General features: G+C 40.0%; 1 protein-coding gene across 1 annotated transcript in view; it reads left to right on the forward strand.

Moving 5' to 3' along the window:
- The window catches only part of LOC126997319 (protocadherin Fat 4-like), a 71,896-nt gene extending 55,472 nt beyond the window's left edge, over positions 1–16,424 (forward strand). The window contains exons 8-10 of the mRNA XM_050858342.1: positions 6,730–6,851; positions 10,528–10,688; positions 16,034–16,424. Coding sequence (XP_050714299.1) covers positions 6,730–6,851; positions 10,528–10,688; positions 16,034–16,229 — 479 coding nt within the window. The 3' untranslated portion in view covers positions 16,230–16,424. The remainder of the gene's footprint in view (positions 1–6,729; positions 6,852–10,527; positions 10,689–16,033) is intronic.
- The last annotated feature ends 1,788 nt before the right edge of the window (positions 16,425–18,212 follow it).

Consider the following 18,212-nt stretch of genomic DNA (forward strand, 5'->3'; position numbering starts at 1 on the left):
TCGAGTACTTCCATAATATCTATACATGTTATTTTTTTACCGAAAAAATAAATATTCACTTCATTCAGAGAGAGAGAGAGAGAGAGAGAGAGAGAGAGAGAGAGAGAGAGAGAGAGAGAGAGAGTTTTCTTTACAGGAAATTTATTTGGGAATTTCATCAGCAGTCATTAAGATAAAAAAAATTACTCCTTTGGGTACAGGTACCGGTACTAACGGTACCTGAGTTTTCGGTACCGGTACTACTTGTACTCAAATTAACGGTACTTGCCCATCCCTAGCAACTGACGGCCGCAGCGTTGCCAGATGACTGACAGGACTTCTCTGGGAAACAGGCAAAATATTCTGGATATTTCCTGGAAATTCTGTAATATATATATATATATATATATATATATATATATATATATATATATATATATATATATATATATATATATATCTATATATATATATATATATATATATATATATATATATATATATATATATATATATATATATATATATATATATATATATTCGGAATTTCCAGGAAATATATATATATATATATATATATATATATATATATATATATATATATATATATATATATATATATATATATATATATATATATATATATATATATATATATATATATATATATATATATATATATATATATATATATATATATATATATATATATATATATATATATATATATATATATATATATATATATATATATATATATATATATATATATATATATATATATACACACACACACACACACAGAGAGAGAGAGAGAGAGAGAGAGAGAGAGAGAGAGAGAGAGAGAGAGAGAGAGAGAGAGAGAGAGAGAGAGAGAGAGAGAGAGAGAGAGAGACTTGGAATACACATTACAGTGCGTATTATAAAGGTATAATTTTTCTTACCTCACATATCTTCTGGATCATTTGACTTGTACATATTAGATAATACAGGCAAGCCTAAAAACTCCCTTACACTTGGGCAAAATGCAGCCCGGCGCAACAAATTCACGACACTTGTAATAAGTCTCGTGAGAGTATTAAAAATCACGAAGTCACGACTGAGTATGGCATCCCTGATATTATTATGACTTAATTTGCTATCTACTACCTTGAGTCGTATGTTTTTGGTAGAATCTGGTTCTTTTAGTTGTGCTTCTGTGTTTTTCCCCGCTATGTACAACCGATCACGTATATGACACGATTCAGATATCTCGATGGGATTGCCACTTGGCAGCCACAGTGACATAGAGACTTTAAACAGCATTGTCATGTCCATCATGTACAGACGAATGTATCCCAGAAACACTCATGTATATGTAGAGATATATAATTATTAGTTATTTCAAGAATAAATCACTGTAATATGATCATATAATAATATCATCGTACTCACTCGCGGGCAAGGCAACGCGTCGACCAGTACTGCCGTGACTCGTGAGTGTCTCAGTGTTGCCACTTCTGTCTTGGACGCCACCCACAATATCGTACATTTTATCCACACATTTGGATGAAATATCCACAAATTTACTCACAAAGTTTTCCCGAAATATGACGTAAAATAGCCTCATCCACAAAGACACCCAAAAAGGGCCTGTTTACCCACAGATTTGTGGGTAGCGAGTCTACTACAGACCCACAAAGTGATAACACTGGTGACTGCCGTCTTCACGAGAAGCGTACGTGTACTGTTTCTGTTCAAGTCTTTAAGTTTCAACTCAACAGCTACTCTCCGTATATAAATACACGAAGTACTTGAAACTCAATGCTGTATATGGTAATCTTATTATTTATTGAACCTAATCAGTTAATCACTAAACAGTAAATTCTGGAAATTTAGAAGTTTTTAGGGATTCTTTCTGGCTAAGCATGAAAAACCCAGGCCCGTACCAAGAGTCACGAAGGTCTAGCGACGAAGATCGAAGGGAAGGACGGTGCGTACCTATTGTCACTAGCATTTTTGGAACGAAGGTCTGCGGGAGAGACGAAGGGAAGGCAAGGTCTACCCCGTGTCTTCCCTCAGACCTTCGAAGAAAAATATGTTTATTTTCCAAATTTGGCGTGACAAATAGTTGCGGTTCAGTTAGAACAACCTGAGAAAATATTTTCCCTAATTGGAAAGTCGTATATTATAGTTGCAGGGAATATGTTTGTCTTGTTTACAAGAACAGCACGCGCCTTCAAAGCACAGAGAAACCAGCCAGAAGGCGGGAACCTTCGTGGCTCACATTCTCCAACGATCTATGTTTTTTCAAATTCTTTCACATTTCAGTTAAGACATCAGGCTCTGCAAGTACAAACAAAGGGTATCTTAATAATTTACTGCATGTAAATAACGATTAATGGAAAAAAAACATGAAATAATAAATAATAACTGTTGAATGCGATGCTAGGGTATTTCGGATATTAGGCTACCCATGTTATTTATACATGCAACATCAAAATTCTTTATGTATAGACACTTGCAGAGTCGTATGTCACTTTATATCCCTTAATGAGACGAAATAAGAGTATCTGAAAGGCTATAGATCGTTCGAATATGATCAAACTATACAGTTTGATATACAAGTTGTTTCTTCGTGTCCTTGTATGGTATATTATCGATGCAAATCTTCTGTTTGCGGTTCATATACGATGGTTTGAGGATTTTTTGTATACACAAACATTCAAATGAACTTCACGCAATCACAAACTCACAATGCGCAGGTGCCACATCTACGTTCACGAGTGGACAGACGGAATGAAACGGACAATATTATGGCTTTAATAGCACCATGGAGGTATTATACTTCCACGAATACCACTGTGTGTTCGTATGTGTGTGCGTGCATTAGATCTGGTAGGTGAAAAGAAGGTTGCAGTGTGTGTATGTGCATTTACCTTCCCGAGCGACTTATGGTAAGGATTGAAGGCACGGTCTGAGGCCGTGCCTACATTGTCCAAGGGAAGGTACGCGGCTCGACCTTCATGACTCTTAGTACGGGCCTGGATATATTCGTCAAAATTCTGGAATTCTAGCATTAGCTACAAAATTCTGGAGAAATCACGACTTTTCTGGGTATATAGCAACTCTGGGCGGCCGCCGCCCGTCACTGCAGTGCTGCCACCTCAAAAAAGTAAAATTCCCACAAACTTGCTTTTTTTCCCCAAATTCCCAAACTGAAATTGAATTTCCACAAAAATTTCCAAAAATTGAAATTATATAAAGCTTAAGTATAGGATCAAATAGTATTTTAGATAAAAATACAAGCCGAAATGACTGGCAGGATCTTTGGACCTCACAGGTCAGGTAAGGTCAGGTAGTACAGGTAGTCAGGTACGTGTGAAGTGACCTTTGAAAGGATGAAGATTAAGGAATGGGGATTATATGACCTGACCCTTAGGTGTTAATTGCGGGGCAAGGCTACTTACCCAGTACACTGTTTAGTACGTACATATACGTACCTCTTAGGGAAGTATTTAGTATTTATATATACGCAAGCTCTTTTGAGGGCTTATACGCCCTTTATTTTTGTTTGTGATGTAACATTGTTCATTGACAGTAAAGAGGAATAATTTGACAAGTCTTCGTATTTTTAAATGGATGTTAAAGGGCCTTTCTGTACATTTGTCCGCATTCCAACAAAAATCATTATACAAGAAGGTAAGTTACTTTCTTCTAGGTAATTACTCCTTGATTATATAATCAGTAAGGCATGTGGAATTGTAAATTATTGTTCAGAGTAATCGGAAATGAAAACTTATCGTCTGAAGCTTCATAGTGTTTTGTTGAACTTTGTGAACTATAGTTGTAGTACAGACGGCCTTGAAGCGAGCGGTGTTGCCTGATGCGCATCCAATCATTTTCTTGTACTTACAATTCCTGTTTATTTTTTGAGGTTTTTGTGATGTAAAGAAGTGCTTATACATTACTCACGCCTTAGGGTAGTGAGAAGTGTTTATAATGGAAAGAATATAGGCTCTAAAAAAATTAAAGATAAATTTCCCTTTCCTGGTATGACATCGTTAGCTCTGAGACGGAGAAAAATAAGACAACGAACAATCTAGGGTTCCATTCTTCGCATATATATATATATATATATATATATATATATATATATATATATATATATATATATATATATATATATATATATATATATTAAAATTTGTATTTCTCGATGACAAAAGACGACACTGTACGGGTTAAGTCTTTAGAGGCTGCAAACTGATAGTTCTCGACCTGATGGGTCACTCAGGGTGCGGCTGTAATTAGCAAGGTGTCTGTCTGAGTGGCCAGGGGTGAGCCGGTCATACTGTGTGTGTGTGTGTGTGTGTGTGTGTGTGTGTGTGTTTACAAGAGGATGGGAGTGCGGGGTGGGTGTGCGGGTTCTTTAAAAAATATTCTGCGGGTGTGGGGCGGGTGCGGGACACAATTAAGTGCCCAAGCAGACCTCTGCTGTCCACATCACAAAATGTAAATTAAAATTTTTCACGTAACTGCGTTTTAAAGGCAAATATAGAAATTTATACACAGGATAACATTGGAAATTTGTATGAAAAATTATAGTTGCAGAGAAATTACATACAGTCACGATTAAAAGTTGGGTGCAGCTCGTAAATCCCAAGCTGTTATTGTAAACCATTGGATTCGACAGAAGTAGGTATAATTGCATTAGCTGCTTCAGATTCACTAATACTAGGTTACCTGCATTGGCGGATCCAAGCCCCCCACCCCCCTCCCCTAATACAATGCTATAACGCTGCGGCTATAGCAATGCTTTTTCTCAGAGGAATCGGCCGTCTCATTCGGATCCGAAGAGAAACACTGGCCGCCCAGGAATGCTTTGGCACCAAGTCCAGGTCATTATGCCCATTGATTCAGGTCAGTCCACCACTTATTCGAGCAGGACTGCCGAGAATGGTGAATCGGTAATGCTAATGCCCCTACCACCAGCAAAAATCCTGGCATCGGGCCCCCCGAAACTTTATTCCTGGATCCGCGCCTGGCTACCTGTGATTCAGAAGTGCCCCCGACTTCCGGTTATGACTACACTACCGTACACGAAATCATGAATCCAAGGATTTTAACTATTACTATCACCATTGATTACTACAACATTTGAAGGCTTGTTGCTGTGCTTAGTGGTCTGGTTAAGCTAACGTATCGAAACGAAATTTAAAACCGCACTTTCGAATAACTCCTAATATACTGTTTTATGCTAACGTTATATATACCTTTGAATCGGGTGTCGTGCTCCCACAGAGTCCTGTACCGCTGGGAGTATGACTGCTTTTCGCTGACACAGCTCATATTGAAAGATCTAGAATAAATCCGTCACTGCTGTAATGAGTTACGCCTCTGAACACTGATAACTGACTGAGGCAACGCCGGGCCGGGCCCGGTGTTACCGTACAGGGACGGTGTGGCGATAGAATCCCGACACGAAGGGGACCTGTCAGGCGAACCGTTGGCTATGACTCGCCCCCTCCCCTCGGCCCCCTCCTCTGAACCCACGCCGGCCCCGGCCCGGTAGTGAACATGTATCATACATGTCGGACAAACAGGAACGAAAATTTGTAACTTGGAAGGAACAATAAATATTATTGCTGATGATGGATTTAAGATTATTCAACATATTATTCGAAGAATACGAATACTTTTGCCAAGTATTCGAATACGAATGCGAATACTTTGATGTCAGATGACAAGTATTCGAATACGAATTCGAATACACCCAAATACTGTATTCGAATGTATTCGAATACCGAATACGAATACCCCATCCCTGGTCAAAACACCGTTGACGAGTCTAATGATGAGGAGGATGTGATTGAATAAAGAAAAATAAAGATCTCTCATGCTACATAGTGTTTATTGTATGTTACAAAGGTACTTTACACATCATCTGCACATGTACATGTATTTAGTTATATTGATAACATACAAAATATGAACATTATGACCATTATCTTTCATCAGAGAACTCCAGTATACCAATAGACACTTTTTCTCATATCTACACATCAAGACCTTCAACATGATATGCTACATGACTATATTTTCATTAAAATTGGGAAAATTGTTATTTATTGTTTATACGTACTTAGTGCATTTAATGTCGAATTTTGCAAATGTATCAAAATCATACTTAATGTAATAGGAAAAAATGGAACCATATATTTTTCATTGTCCTATGTCAAATGACGATTTATAAAGAAACCGTAGATTTATCACACACTTCCCACGGAATTACACATGCCCCTGGACTATTTAGTGAAGTTTGGCTTTATACCATCGCCAGTAATGACAGACAAAGGCTTATAGAAGTCCGTTCCAAGTTTGACTCCCATCTCCTGTCTCAGTGACTATATCTTCATCTCTTCCTTCCCTAGGTCCCATGTTTCGTCTCCTTTAGTCCCACTTGTTTATGTAATCATCAATTTTTTTACTGTTGGAAGTAATCCATAAGAACAGGAAGAGCAAAACTAATAGCAGGAGTGATGTACATGAAGACAAACTGAAGAAGAAAAATGAAGAAGAAAAAAATGAAAATGTTATGTGAGTCTAACGCATCGAAATTTAAGTCTTGATCTGCTTTTTTCACAGTTCAGTGTTCAAGATTCCGAGTGAGCTGGCGATCATACAGGGTGAGGGTGGAGAGTCAGACAGGGGTCAGGGAAGGGTATCCAGGAAGGAAAAAAGAACCTGTATCTTTATCTATCCTTTCAGTTCTTCAAAGTGAACCGGACTGTCTAGTCAAGATTACTGTGGTGGATGTTAACGACAACTATCCTCGCGATTTGACATGGCTGCCCGATGGTCCCATAACAGTTAATGACTTCCTACAACAGGTGAGTTTATGTATAATTGAAATGTATTACACCAATAGTCTCGGACCTTTTGTAAGCTTCAGACATTATTTACAAATGTTACATTATAGAAAAAAAGTACCATAAACAAATTAATTCACACACACACACACACACACACACACACACACACACACACACACACACACACACACACACACACACAAGACAACAACAATAACAACAATAGTACGCCCCTCAGTTCCACGAGTTAATCAACAACACCGCCACTTTTTAAAAAGAACCGATTCCCAGTATTGTGTAAATGGGAGGTGGGGTGCAGTAAGCTGGGGTCCTGTCTCATCAAAATTAAATGTGTCCCAGGGACGTGTTTACAGTCTGACCCCAAAGCACAATAGTAAAGATAATGAATTTGAATGATTTGACTCCACTGACAGGAATTTGTAATACAGGCTGAAGGGAGTAGCTTAGCTCACCTGGAAGATCTTGCGGATAATTCAGTTGCCTCTGAATTGTCATCCTTTACCAAGTCTCAATTCTGTTGTATTCAGGTCCTCTGAAATAAGGTACCTTTTATCGGATTTGGATGCATATGGGGGAACAGACCCTAATAGTCTGTTTCCTTTGCCTTTAAAAGAACTTGGTAGTCAACCAGCCGCCAAACTAGCTGTTATTTTCTGTATTTTAATTCGTCAGGGATCATTTCCGGTGTGCTGGCGCTCGGGTAATATTACCCCTATACCCAAAAGATCCTCCTCCTCTCCTTCACCTAGTGACTACAGACCCGTTACTGTTTCTCCTGTTTTATCTAAAAAAAAAAAAATAAACGTTTACTGGTCAAGCGTCTTAATGCTTATTGAAAATCGTTTCTTTGATGCGCAGTTTGGTTTTAGAAAAAGACTTAGCACTAGTGATGCATTACTTATGCAAGTTAACGAAATTCAATCTTCTTTGTACTTGGGCAATGAATCTAGACTGTTTTTTCTTGGATTTTAGTCCAGTTTTTGACACTCTGAATATCAAAGGTTTGAATTCTAAACTCCAGTCTTTTGGCATTGGTGGTAGTTTTAAGTATTTTTTTTATTTTTTTTATTTATTTATTTTTTTTTTTTTTTACGTCGTGGCCTATTGCGCCGGTAGGCTTCTTCCCGGTGGATCCTGATGGTCGGCCCAAGGCTTCTTCCCGGTGGGGCCTGATGGTCGGCCCAGCCCTTTCTGGCGCGGGCGACTGTTAATAGTGGCGCCATCTTGCATTGGCTCATGCTGCCCTCCCAGAGCTCATCTTTAATCCTAGAATCTAGAGTCGGGGTTGATAGGTGGTCTTCTGGACACTATGTGGGTAGTTTTAAGCTACTCGGCGGCGGCTGAAAAATCCCAGCTTGGTGGCACCGGGCGGGGATTGAACTCGCGTCGTCTTGAACGCGGCGCCGTCACGCTATTCATTCAACCACCGCCTCCCCTAAACTGATTTTTTATCTGACAGACAGCAGCGTGTTTCTGTTGACGGTAGTTTTAGCCCATATTTTCGTGTTTATTCTGGAGTTCCTCAAGGTAGTGTCCTGGGTCCTTTGCTGTTTATACTGTATACAAGTGATATGTGGTCTGGTATCAATAACAAGACGTTGGCGTATACAGACGGTACTTCCCTTTATGGTGTTGTTCCATCTCCTTTAATGGGAGAAGTGGTTGCTGATAATGTGACTGATGATTTGAATAATATTCAGTCTTGGTGCTCTCAATGGCGCATGAAACTGAATCCAAGCAAAACAAAAGAATAAATTGTGATCCTTTCTAGAACTCCTTTCCCCCAACATCCTAATTTACTTGTTAATGGAGAACTCTCTTGGTAGGGCCTGATGGTTGGCCCCATCCCGTTGTGGCGCAGGGAAATGTTTATAGTGGTGCCATCTTTTTTTGTCTCATGCAAATACTGCAGGAGCTCATTCTTGATTCACTTCAACAGTTCTTCTACGATCCAGGTTATTAAGTGGTCTTCAGGACAGCATGTGGGTAGTCTGTATCCACTCGGCGGTGACTGAAAAATAACAAGTGGTAGCGGCGGACGATAGGAAAGTGGGGCCCACACGCTAACCACTTAGCCACCGCCTCTGTTGATCATATCAAGCTTATGGGAGTTATTCTGGACTCAAAACTTACTTTTGACCTACGCTTGAGAAAAATGTCCTGCTTACTTTCATAAAAACTGGGTATTCTCCGCAAATCTAAGAAGATTTATGAGGATAATAACATTTTTTGAAATTGTTCATCCTCTTTTATTTACCCCATTTTAAGTACTGCTCTGCTGTCTGGAACTCTGCTGCTGAGTTGCATTTGAAACGGCTTGGTCGCTTTTAATTCAATTTTTTTTCTATCTGATTTGAATTTGGATATTGCCAAACTTTTGTCAACCAACCCGAGTTACTAGGAGCTTTTCTTCCTTTAACTAAATGGCGTTTAAAATTGGCCGATGCCACACATCACAATTTTCTAGATTTTTCTTTCCTGCAGTATGTAGGCTCTGGAATAGTCTGCCCTCGGAGAATATCACTTCTACTATTGAAAAAAAAAAAGTTGGTCAATGTTTTCTCCTGTTTTCTCCTCGTATGGAGTATGCATCACATGTGTGTGTGGGGGGGGGCCTCCACTCACACAGCTCTCTTGGACAAAGTAGTCAAAGGCTCTTCCTTTCATCAACTCCCTTCCTCATACTGACAGTCTTCTACCACTTAAATTCCGCCGCCATGTTGCCTCTCTTTCTATCTTCTATCGATATTTTCATGCTGACTGCACTTCTGAACTTGCTAACTGCATGCCTCCCCTCCTCCCGCGGCCCCGCTGCACACGACTTTCTACTCTATAGCTCATCCCAATATTGTCCAAACCCCTAATGCAAGAGTTAACCAGCATCTGGTGCTATAATTACAAATTCATTCGGTGTAGCTCTTGCCACCGTCATTTATAATAATAATAATAATAATAATAATAATAATAATAATAATAATAATAATAATAATAATAATAAAAATTAATTAATAGTATCAGAGGCCTACGGAGAATGTTGGACGCTCTGCAGGAGAACGTTGCCAAAATTAAAGAGACAAACTGTATTAGAAGAAATTTGTCAGTTGAAGGCAATGAATAAAAGTGCTATGTCTGAAATAAAGCAGCTGAAGCTAGAAAACATTGATTGAAAAAAAAAAAAAAAGTGAGGAACAGTTCATGGTTCAGGAGCAGTGCATGAAGGAAATCAGGCGCATAAAAATAGGAAGGAAATTCAAGAAAAGGATAAAAGTCGATCTCATTGAAATTCTCAAGCAACATAGGCAGGGACTTGCAGAGGACCAGAAAAAATACAAAACCGGGAGGAAAGTCAATGAAGAAAAAGGTGCTGTATACGGATGTGGTAGAAAAGTAGGCTCATAATTATTTTTGAATCTAATGAAACGGCCCAACCAATGAGAACGGTCAGAGAAAAAGATGATTTGTCTAGTATAAAACATAATAAAGCCAGTGTTGATTCTAGCAACTAGTTGTATTTACTATTGTTCTTGTCGTTACATGTGGTGTAGTGTTATTTTTTATGACTTTAGTGATGACGCTGTTTAAAACGATAATGATGATAAGAATAATGATGAAAACCGAAAAGAAAATAAACTCTTCCTCTTTTTGCATCATTATTTTTTTCTCGACACCGAAGGACCAGGACATTGGATATGTATTCACTGCACTGGACGATGACGAGGGGGAGAACGCTAACCTTACCTACTTCGTAAAGGGAACCTACCGCCTAAACAGTGACCAAGACATGGACCTCTTTCGTGCTGAAGAAGATCCGTTCAGCATTAAACCTTCTTGCAGGTAATATTTATACTTTGTTTCTAAATCATAAGAAAAAAAAATATCTCTCTCACAGTATACACTCCCAATTCTAGTTTTATCTTGTCATAATGCTTGTGGATCAGCTCTCTAACAGTTGGGTCACATTTAAAAATATAGTGCAGCAGGCTTATTGAAAATCTCAATTTTCCCCTCAACTCCTGGAATCGAGTGTAGGAGCTCATTCCTGTTTAACAATATCTCAATTATCTTGTCCCCAGTCTCCTCCTTATGCCCATTGCAGATCATGATCTTTGGCCTTAATTTTCCCAGACTTTTTGTGCTAACTTGGTCTACATTATCTAATTTCTGAGCTGCTTCATTTTTTTATATTCTCATCATCAAAGTTCATAACAATGTTACCTCCATTCGTGAATCTTGAATCAGTAATCTGAATGCCTTGTAATGCCTGGGAAATTTCATTTTCCATCTCAGTAGCCTTTTTATCTTGATCAGAGGACTTCACGACAAGCAGATGCTTCTTCCTCCTCCGTTTTGCTACGTCAGCCCAGCTGGCGCCAGCCGACTCTGTCTTGTTAGCGCAAAGCACATCCGCCACCTCGCCCAACTTCTCTTTCACACTGTGTGCCCGAGTTTCAACTTCATCTTTCACAACTAATATTTCTTTAGATAATTTTTGCTGGAATTCATCAAATTTTTCCACAATGATGGTTGCTAAAGATGCCTTGTGTAAGCATGGCGAACGCACCCAGTTTACTATTATTTTTATTATTATTATTATTATTATTATTATTATTATTATTATTATTATTATTATTATTATTATCATTATTTTTATTATCATCATGAACAACATGATAATAATTACTTTAAATATTGTTATAATATTCTTATTCTTATTATTATAATCATTATCATTTTAGTTTTTCGTATTTTTTCTTTTTATTGTTCTTATTATTAGTAGTAGTACTATTATTTTTATTTTCACTAGTACTATGATACCAGCAGCATCCCTCCAAATTTATCTGAATGATAAACCGATATATTTAACTGGTTTCTTAATTAATCAGCTGATATGGCCATTGTAATGTCAATTTGCAAAAACCTAGCTAAATCGTTATTGCGGTGGCTCCCCTGGGTCCTCCTCCTCGCCGCTCCGCCACACTGCCCCGAAACACATCTCTCCTCTCATATGTCGGCTATGGGTAACATGTCTTATTATATTATAAGAATTACATTATAAGACTCCCCTTCTGGCTGCCGACCTGAGGTGTCTTGATAAATCCTCGAGCCTTTTTCTGCTCAATTTCTGCAACATTCGCGGTCTTCGTTCTAATTTTCATTCTGTGGAACACCATCTCTCTTCCTCTAAACCTCACCTTCTCTTCCTCACCGAAACACAGGTTTCTGAGGCTACTGACAGCAGTCTCTACTCTGTTCCCTCCTACTATCTCTATCCTAAATTTCAATCCAAAGCTGGATGTTGCGTCTACGTGCACAACGACATCACTTGCTCTCGTGCCCACGACCTTGACTCTTCTGAATTTTCCACCATTTGGCTAAGACTTCATTGTCATTCTCTTACTAAATACATCTGTGTTGTTTATCTCTCACCTAACTCTACTAACTATGTAAAATTCTTTGAGTATTTGAACTCTAAAGTGGAGCACATCTTGACTCACTGTCCCTTTGCCGAAATCTCCATCCTGGGAGATTTCAATGTTCACCACCAGCTTTGGCTTTCATCCTCTTTCACTGACCAGCCTGGTGAACAAGCCTACAACTTTGCTCTCCTCAACGACCTAGAGCAGTTGGTTCAGCACTCTTCACATATTCCCGACCGTCTTGGAGACAGACCAAACATTCTAGACCTCTTCCTTACCTCTAACCCTTCTACTTACTCTGTCAAACTGTTCTCTCCATTGGGCTCCTCCGATCACAACCTTATTTCTGTATCCTGTCCTATCGCTCCTGTACATCCTCTGGACCCACCGAAGAGGCGATGCTTCTGGCATTTTGCTTCAGCTCGGTGGGACGACCTGAGGATGTACTTTTCCTATTTCCCGTGGAATGATTACTGCTTCCAGGAGAGATACCCCTCTGTGTGTGCCCAGCGCATCACAGAGGTGATTGTCTCTGGAACTGAGGCATACATAACACGTACTTTCTCTACTCCTCATGCTAAAAAGCCTTGGTTTAATCACGCTTGTTCTCGTGCTATCAAAGATAGAGAGGCAGCTCACAAAAGATACCAGAACCTTCGAACTCCCACTAACCATGATCTGTACATTTCCGCCCGGAATCGTGCCAAATCTATTCTCCGACTTACCCAAAACTCCTTCATCCATAGAAAATGTCAACACCTTGCTTTCTCTAGTTCTCAAAGAGACGTCTGACATCTAGCCAAAAATATCTCCTCCAATTTCACTTCTTCCTTTTTCCCTACTCTCCTTAACCCTGACGGCAGCACTGCCGTCTCATCTATCTCTAAGGCTGAACTCTTCTCTCAAACTTTCTGTAACAACTTGACTCTGGACGATTCTAGGCATATTCCTCCTACTTATCCCCCTCTGACTCTTTCATGCCTGTTATTAAGATTCTTAAGAATGATGTCTTCTATGCCCTCTCTGGCCTCAACTCTCAGAAGGCTTATGGACCTGATGGAGTGCCTTCTATTGTCCTTAAAAACTGTGCTTCTGTGCTGACACCCTGCCTGGTCAAACTCTTTCGTCTCTGCCTATCAACATCTACCTTTCCTTCCTGCTGGAAGTACGCCTTCGTACAGCCTGTGCCTAAGAAGGGTGACTGTTCCAATCCCTCAAACTACCGCCCTATAGCTTTACTTTCCTGTCTATATAAAGCTTTTGAATCAATCCTTAACCGGAAGATTCAAAAGCACCTTTCCACTTCTAACCTTCTATCTGATCGCCAGTATGGGTTCCGCAAGGGGCGTTCTACTGGTGATCTTCTTGCTTTCTTAACTGACTCTTGGTCATCCTCTCTTAGCCGTTTCGGTGAAACTTTCTCAGTTGCGCTAGACATATCGAAAGCCTTCGATAGTCTGGCACAAGTCTTTGCTTTCAAAACTGCCCTCTTTCGGATTCTATCCCTCTCTCTGTTCCTTTATTTCCAGTTTCCTCTCCGGCCGTTCTATCTCTGAGGTGGTAGACGGTCACTGTTCTTCTCCTAAACCTATCAACAGTGGTGTTCCACAAGGCTCTGTTCTATCACCCACTCTCATCCTATTATTCATCAATGATCCTTTTTATATAACAAACTTTCCTATCCACTTAAACGCTGATGACTCCACTCTGCATTATTCAACTTCTTTCAACAGAAGACCCTCTCAACAGGAATTACTTGACTCCAGGCTGGAGGCTGCATAACGCTTAACCAGACCTGAGGTAGAAGGAATCTTGTGTCCTTCAATACCTCAAAAACTGAATTTCTCCACCTATCAACTCGACACAATCTTCCAAACACTTATCCCTTATTCTTCGACAACACCCAGCTGTCACCTTCTTCAACACTAAATATCCTCGGTCTATCCTTAACTCAAAATCTTAATTGGAAACTTCACATCTCCTCTCTTACTAAATAAGCTTCTTCGAGGTTGGGCGTTCTGTATCGTCTCCGCCAGTTCTTCTCCCCCGCACAGTTGCTATCCATATACAGGAACCTTGTCCATTTTTTTTAAAACTTTGACCTTGGGCGAACTTTTCGAGGTCAAGGTCGAAGGTTAAGGTCAAGACCATGCAAGGTGCATCATATGGCAGCATCTGTTTCGAAATTTGATGAAATTCTATTTTTTGGAAACTTTGACCTTGGGCGAACTTTTCGAGGTCAAGGTCAAAGGTCAAAGATTCAAGGTGCGTCTTTCCATGAGCTAAAATATGAACCAAGTCTGAAGTGTCTACGTTTAAGAGAACCGAAGTTATGGCCTAAAATATGTGAATCTGACGTGTTGTGCGACCTTGACCTTGAACTTTGACCTTTGACATGAGGCCATGCAAAGTGCATCACATGGAAGCATTTGTTTCGAAATTTGATGAAATTCTATTTTTCTGGAAACTTTGACCTTGAGTGAACTTTTCGAGGTCAAGGTTAAAGGTCTAGGTCAAGGCCATGCAAGGTGCGTCTTTCCATGAGCTAAAATATGAACCAAGTCTGAAGTCGCTACGATGAAGAGAACCAAAGTTATGGCCAAAATGACGTTTTAAGCGACCTTGACCTTGACCTTTGACCTTTGACATAAAAAAAAAATTAATGGGTTCTATTCTGGATGGACACGAAGCTTCCCTGAAAAATTGGTTGAAATATCCGCAAAATTATGCACAGGATACTGCTCACGAACAAACAAACAAACAAACAAACAAATAAATAAACATACCGACCGGACCGAAAGTATAACTACCTCCAACTTCGTTGGCGGAGGTAATAATAATAATAATAATAATAATAATAATAATAATAATAATAATAGTCGTAGTAGTAGTAGTAGTAGTAGTAGTAGTAGTGGTAGGAGTAGTGGTTGTAGTAGCAGTATAAGTATCTGTACTATTCTGGACATAATCCTCCTACTCATCCCCCCTCTGACTCCACTATGCCTGTTACTAAGATTCTTAAGAATGATGCTTTCTATGCCCTCTCTGGCCTCATTCATCAGAGGGCTTATGGGCCTAATGGAGTGGCTCTTATTGTTCTTATAAACTGTGCTTCCGTGCTGACACCCTGCCTGATCAAACTCATTCGTCTCTGCCTTTCAACATCTACCTTTCCTTCCTGCCTGAAGTATGCCTACATACAGCCTGTGCCTAAGAAGGGTGGTCGCTCCAGTCGCTCAAACTACCGTCCTATAGCTTTACTTTCATGTCTTTCTAAAACTTTCGAATCAATCCTATACCGGAAGATTCATAAGCAACTATACTCCTCTGATATTCTATCTGATCGCCACTATGGATTCCGCAGGGGGCGATTTACTGGCGATCTTCTTGCTGTCTTAACTGACTCCTGGTCATCCTTTTTTAGTCGTTTCTGTGGAACTTTCTCAGTTGCGCTATCGAAAGCTTTCGATAATCTAGCACAACTCTTTGCTTTCTAAACTACCCTACTACGGATTCTATCCTTCTCTCTGAACCTTTATCTCCAGTTTTCTTTCCGGCCGTTCTATCTCTGCTGTGGTAGACGGTCTTTGTTCTTCCCAAAAACCTATCAACAGTGGTGTCCCACAGGGCTCTGTCCTATCTCCCACTCTCTTCCTATTATACATCAGTTATCTTCCCACAACAAACTGGCAAATTCACACGTTCGCTGGTGACTCTACTTTGCATTATTCAACTTCTTTCAACAGAAGACCCTCCCAACAGGAATTACAAGACTCCAGACTGGAGGCTGCAGAACGCTGAACATCAGACCCTGTTATCATTGCTGATTTGGGCAGAAGGAACCTGGTGCCCTTCAACGCATCAAAAACTCAATTTATCTACCTATCAACTCCACGCAGTATTCAAAACACCTATCCCCTATTCTTCGATAACACTCAGCTGTCACATTCTACACTAAACATCCTTGGTCTATTTTTAACCTAAAATCTAAACTAGAAACTTCATATCTTCTCTCTTACTAAATCAGTTTCCTCGAGGTTGGGCGTTCTGTATCGTCTCCGCCAGTTCTCCTTCGCACAGATTTTTCCATATACAGGGGCCTTATGCTGGGATCACACATCTGCGATTTCGCTCTGCGACGGTTGGCGATTTTGAAAATGCACGAAATCGTGGGAGCATCGCCATTGTCTCTGCTAGTTTGCCTCTGTCTCAACTCACAGCAACATGGCGAGGGAGGGTCGCTCGCCTATACGCACACGAGGGCGACAGGCGAGGGGACGTCGAGGTGAAACGTGCGTGAATGCGCACGACTGTACGCAGAGGAGCCCAATTTTGAAAACAAAACCCGTTGCGACGGATCGCGATGAACGCAGGGCCTGGCGACTATGGGCGACCCCCTCCTCTAGCCGCTCGACGTCGCACGCATGGTCGAGACAACGTCGAGGGCGCGTTGCTGTACGACCCATAATAAGCGGGCAATATCGCGCTCTCTTTACCATCCATCCCCCATACACCACACATTTTATATATGTATATATATATATATATATATATATATATATATATATATATATATATATATATATATATATATATATATATATATATATATATATATATATATATATATATATATATATATATATATATATATATATATATATATATATATATATAGAGAGAGAGAGAGAGAGATACACACACACACACACACACACACACACACACACACTAACCATAAATTATTCTTGGCACCCTGCATATCCCGACGCTCTAACGCTAAGGTTATTATTTCGGCTGATCAACCTCATAGGTTTTCAATATGGTAAAATAATCCCCATCTGGCAACGCCAGTTCCTTGTGTCGATTCAGATTTGATAGTCGGTTAGTAACGACCACCCAGTGTTTCAAGTAGTAGTAGCCTGTGCTACCCTCCCTTGGTGTCGCTGATATTGCTTTATTGTTTCTTGCTTCTAATTTAGCAGTTCTTAACCTGGGGGTCGTGATCTCCTGGGAACAAGGTAAGTTGTTTTGAGCTAGTGAAGTAGTCAAGAGAAATACATTATAATTTTACTGTGTACTCTAGCTAATAATTTTACTGTGTACACTAGCTTTTAATTTTGCATTTTGTTAAACCAGGCTATTATTTTGCATTTAGGAATACTGTTCTATTATTTTGTATTTATGAATACTAGGCTATTATTTAACAGTTAGGAATACTATTGTATTATTTTGCATTTATGAACACAGGGTATTATTTTGCATTTAGGAATACTATTCTATTATTTTTCATTCATGAACACCAAGCTATTATTTAGCAGTCAGGAATAATATGCTATTATTATAAATTCATGAACACTAGGCTATTATTTTGTAGGCGGGCAGGGTAGCGGCGTGTGGCAGGACATAGTGAGTGCGAGCGAGTGGTACGGTTTTTCACACCCTCCCGCGCGCTCGCTGCCATTTCCCTTTCCGAAGCAGCTTCGCTGCTATACGCACGATGTACAGTGGCTCGCATATACGTGCGCATACACCGCGACCCCTTGCATTTGACGAGGGTATGCGAGCGCATACTGCGATGGTCTCTCGTTTAACAGTGAGAATAATCGTGCGATTTGGCCAATATCGCAGACTTCTGCGAACTTTTTAAACATTTCAAAATGTTCGCGCGACGGGCCGGCACCCGCAAGTCGTGCGAACTTTACCGCACGACTATTGCGATTAATCGCAGGGACGTCGCTACGATGTCGAGCGTATATGCCGATTTCGGAAATTTTCAAAATCTCAAACCGTCGCAGAGCGAAATCGCGGATGTGTGATCCCAGCATTATCCGCCCTCGTATGGAGTATGTATCTCATGGGTTAGGGGGGGGGGGGGGCTCCACACACACAGCTCTCTTGGACAGAGTAGAGTCTAAGGCACTTCGTCTCATCAGCTCCC

Source organism: Eriocheir sinensis, chromosome 12 (assembly GCF_024679095.1).
Source record: "Eriocheir sinensis breed Jianghai 21 chromosome 12, ASM2467909v1, whole genome shotgun sequence".
NCBI classification, from domain to species: domain Eukaryota; kingdom Metazoa; phylum Arthropoda; class Malacostraca; order Decapoda; family Varunidae; genus Eriocheir; species Eriocheir sinensis.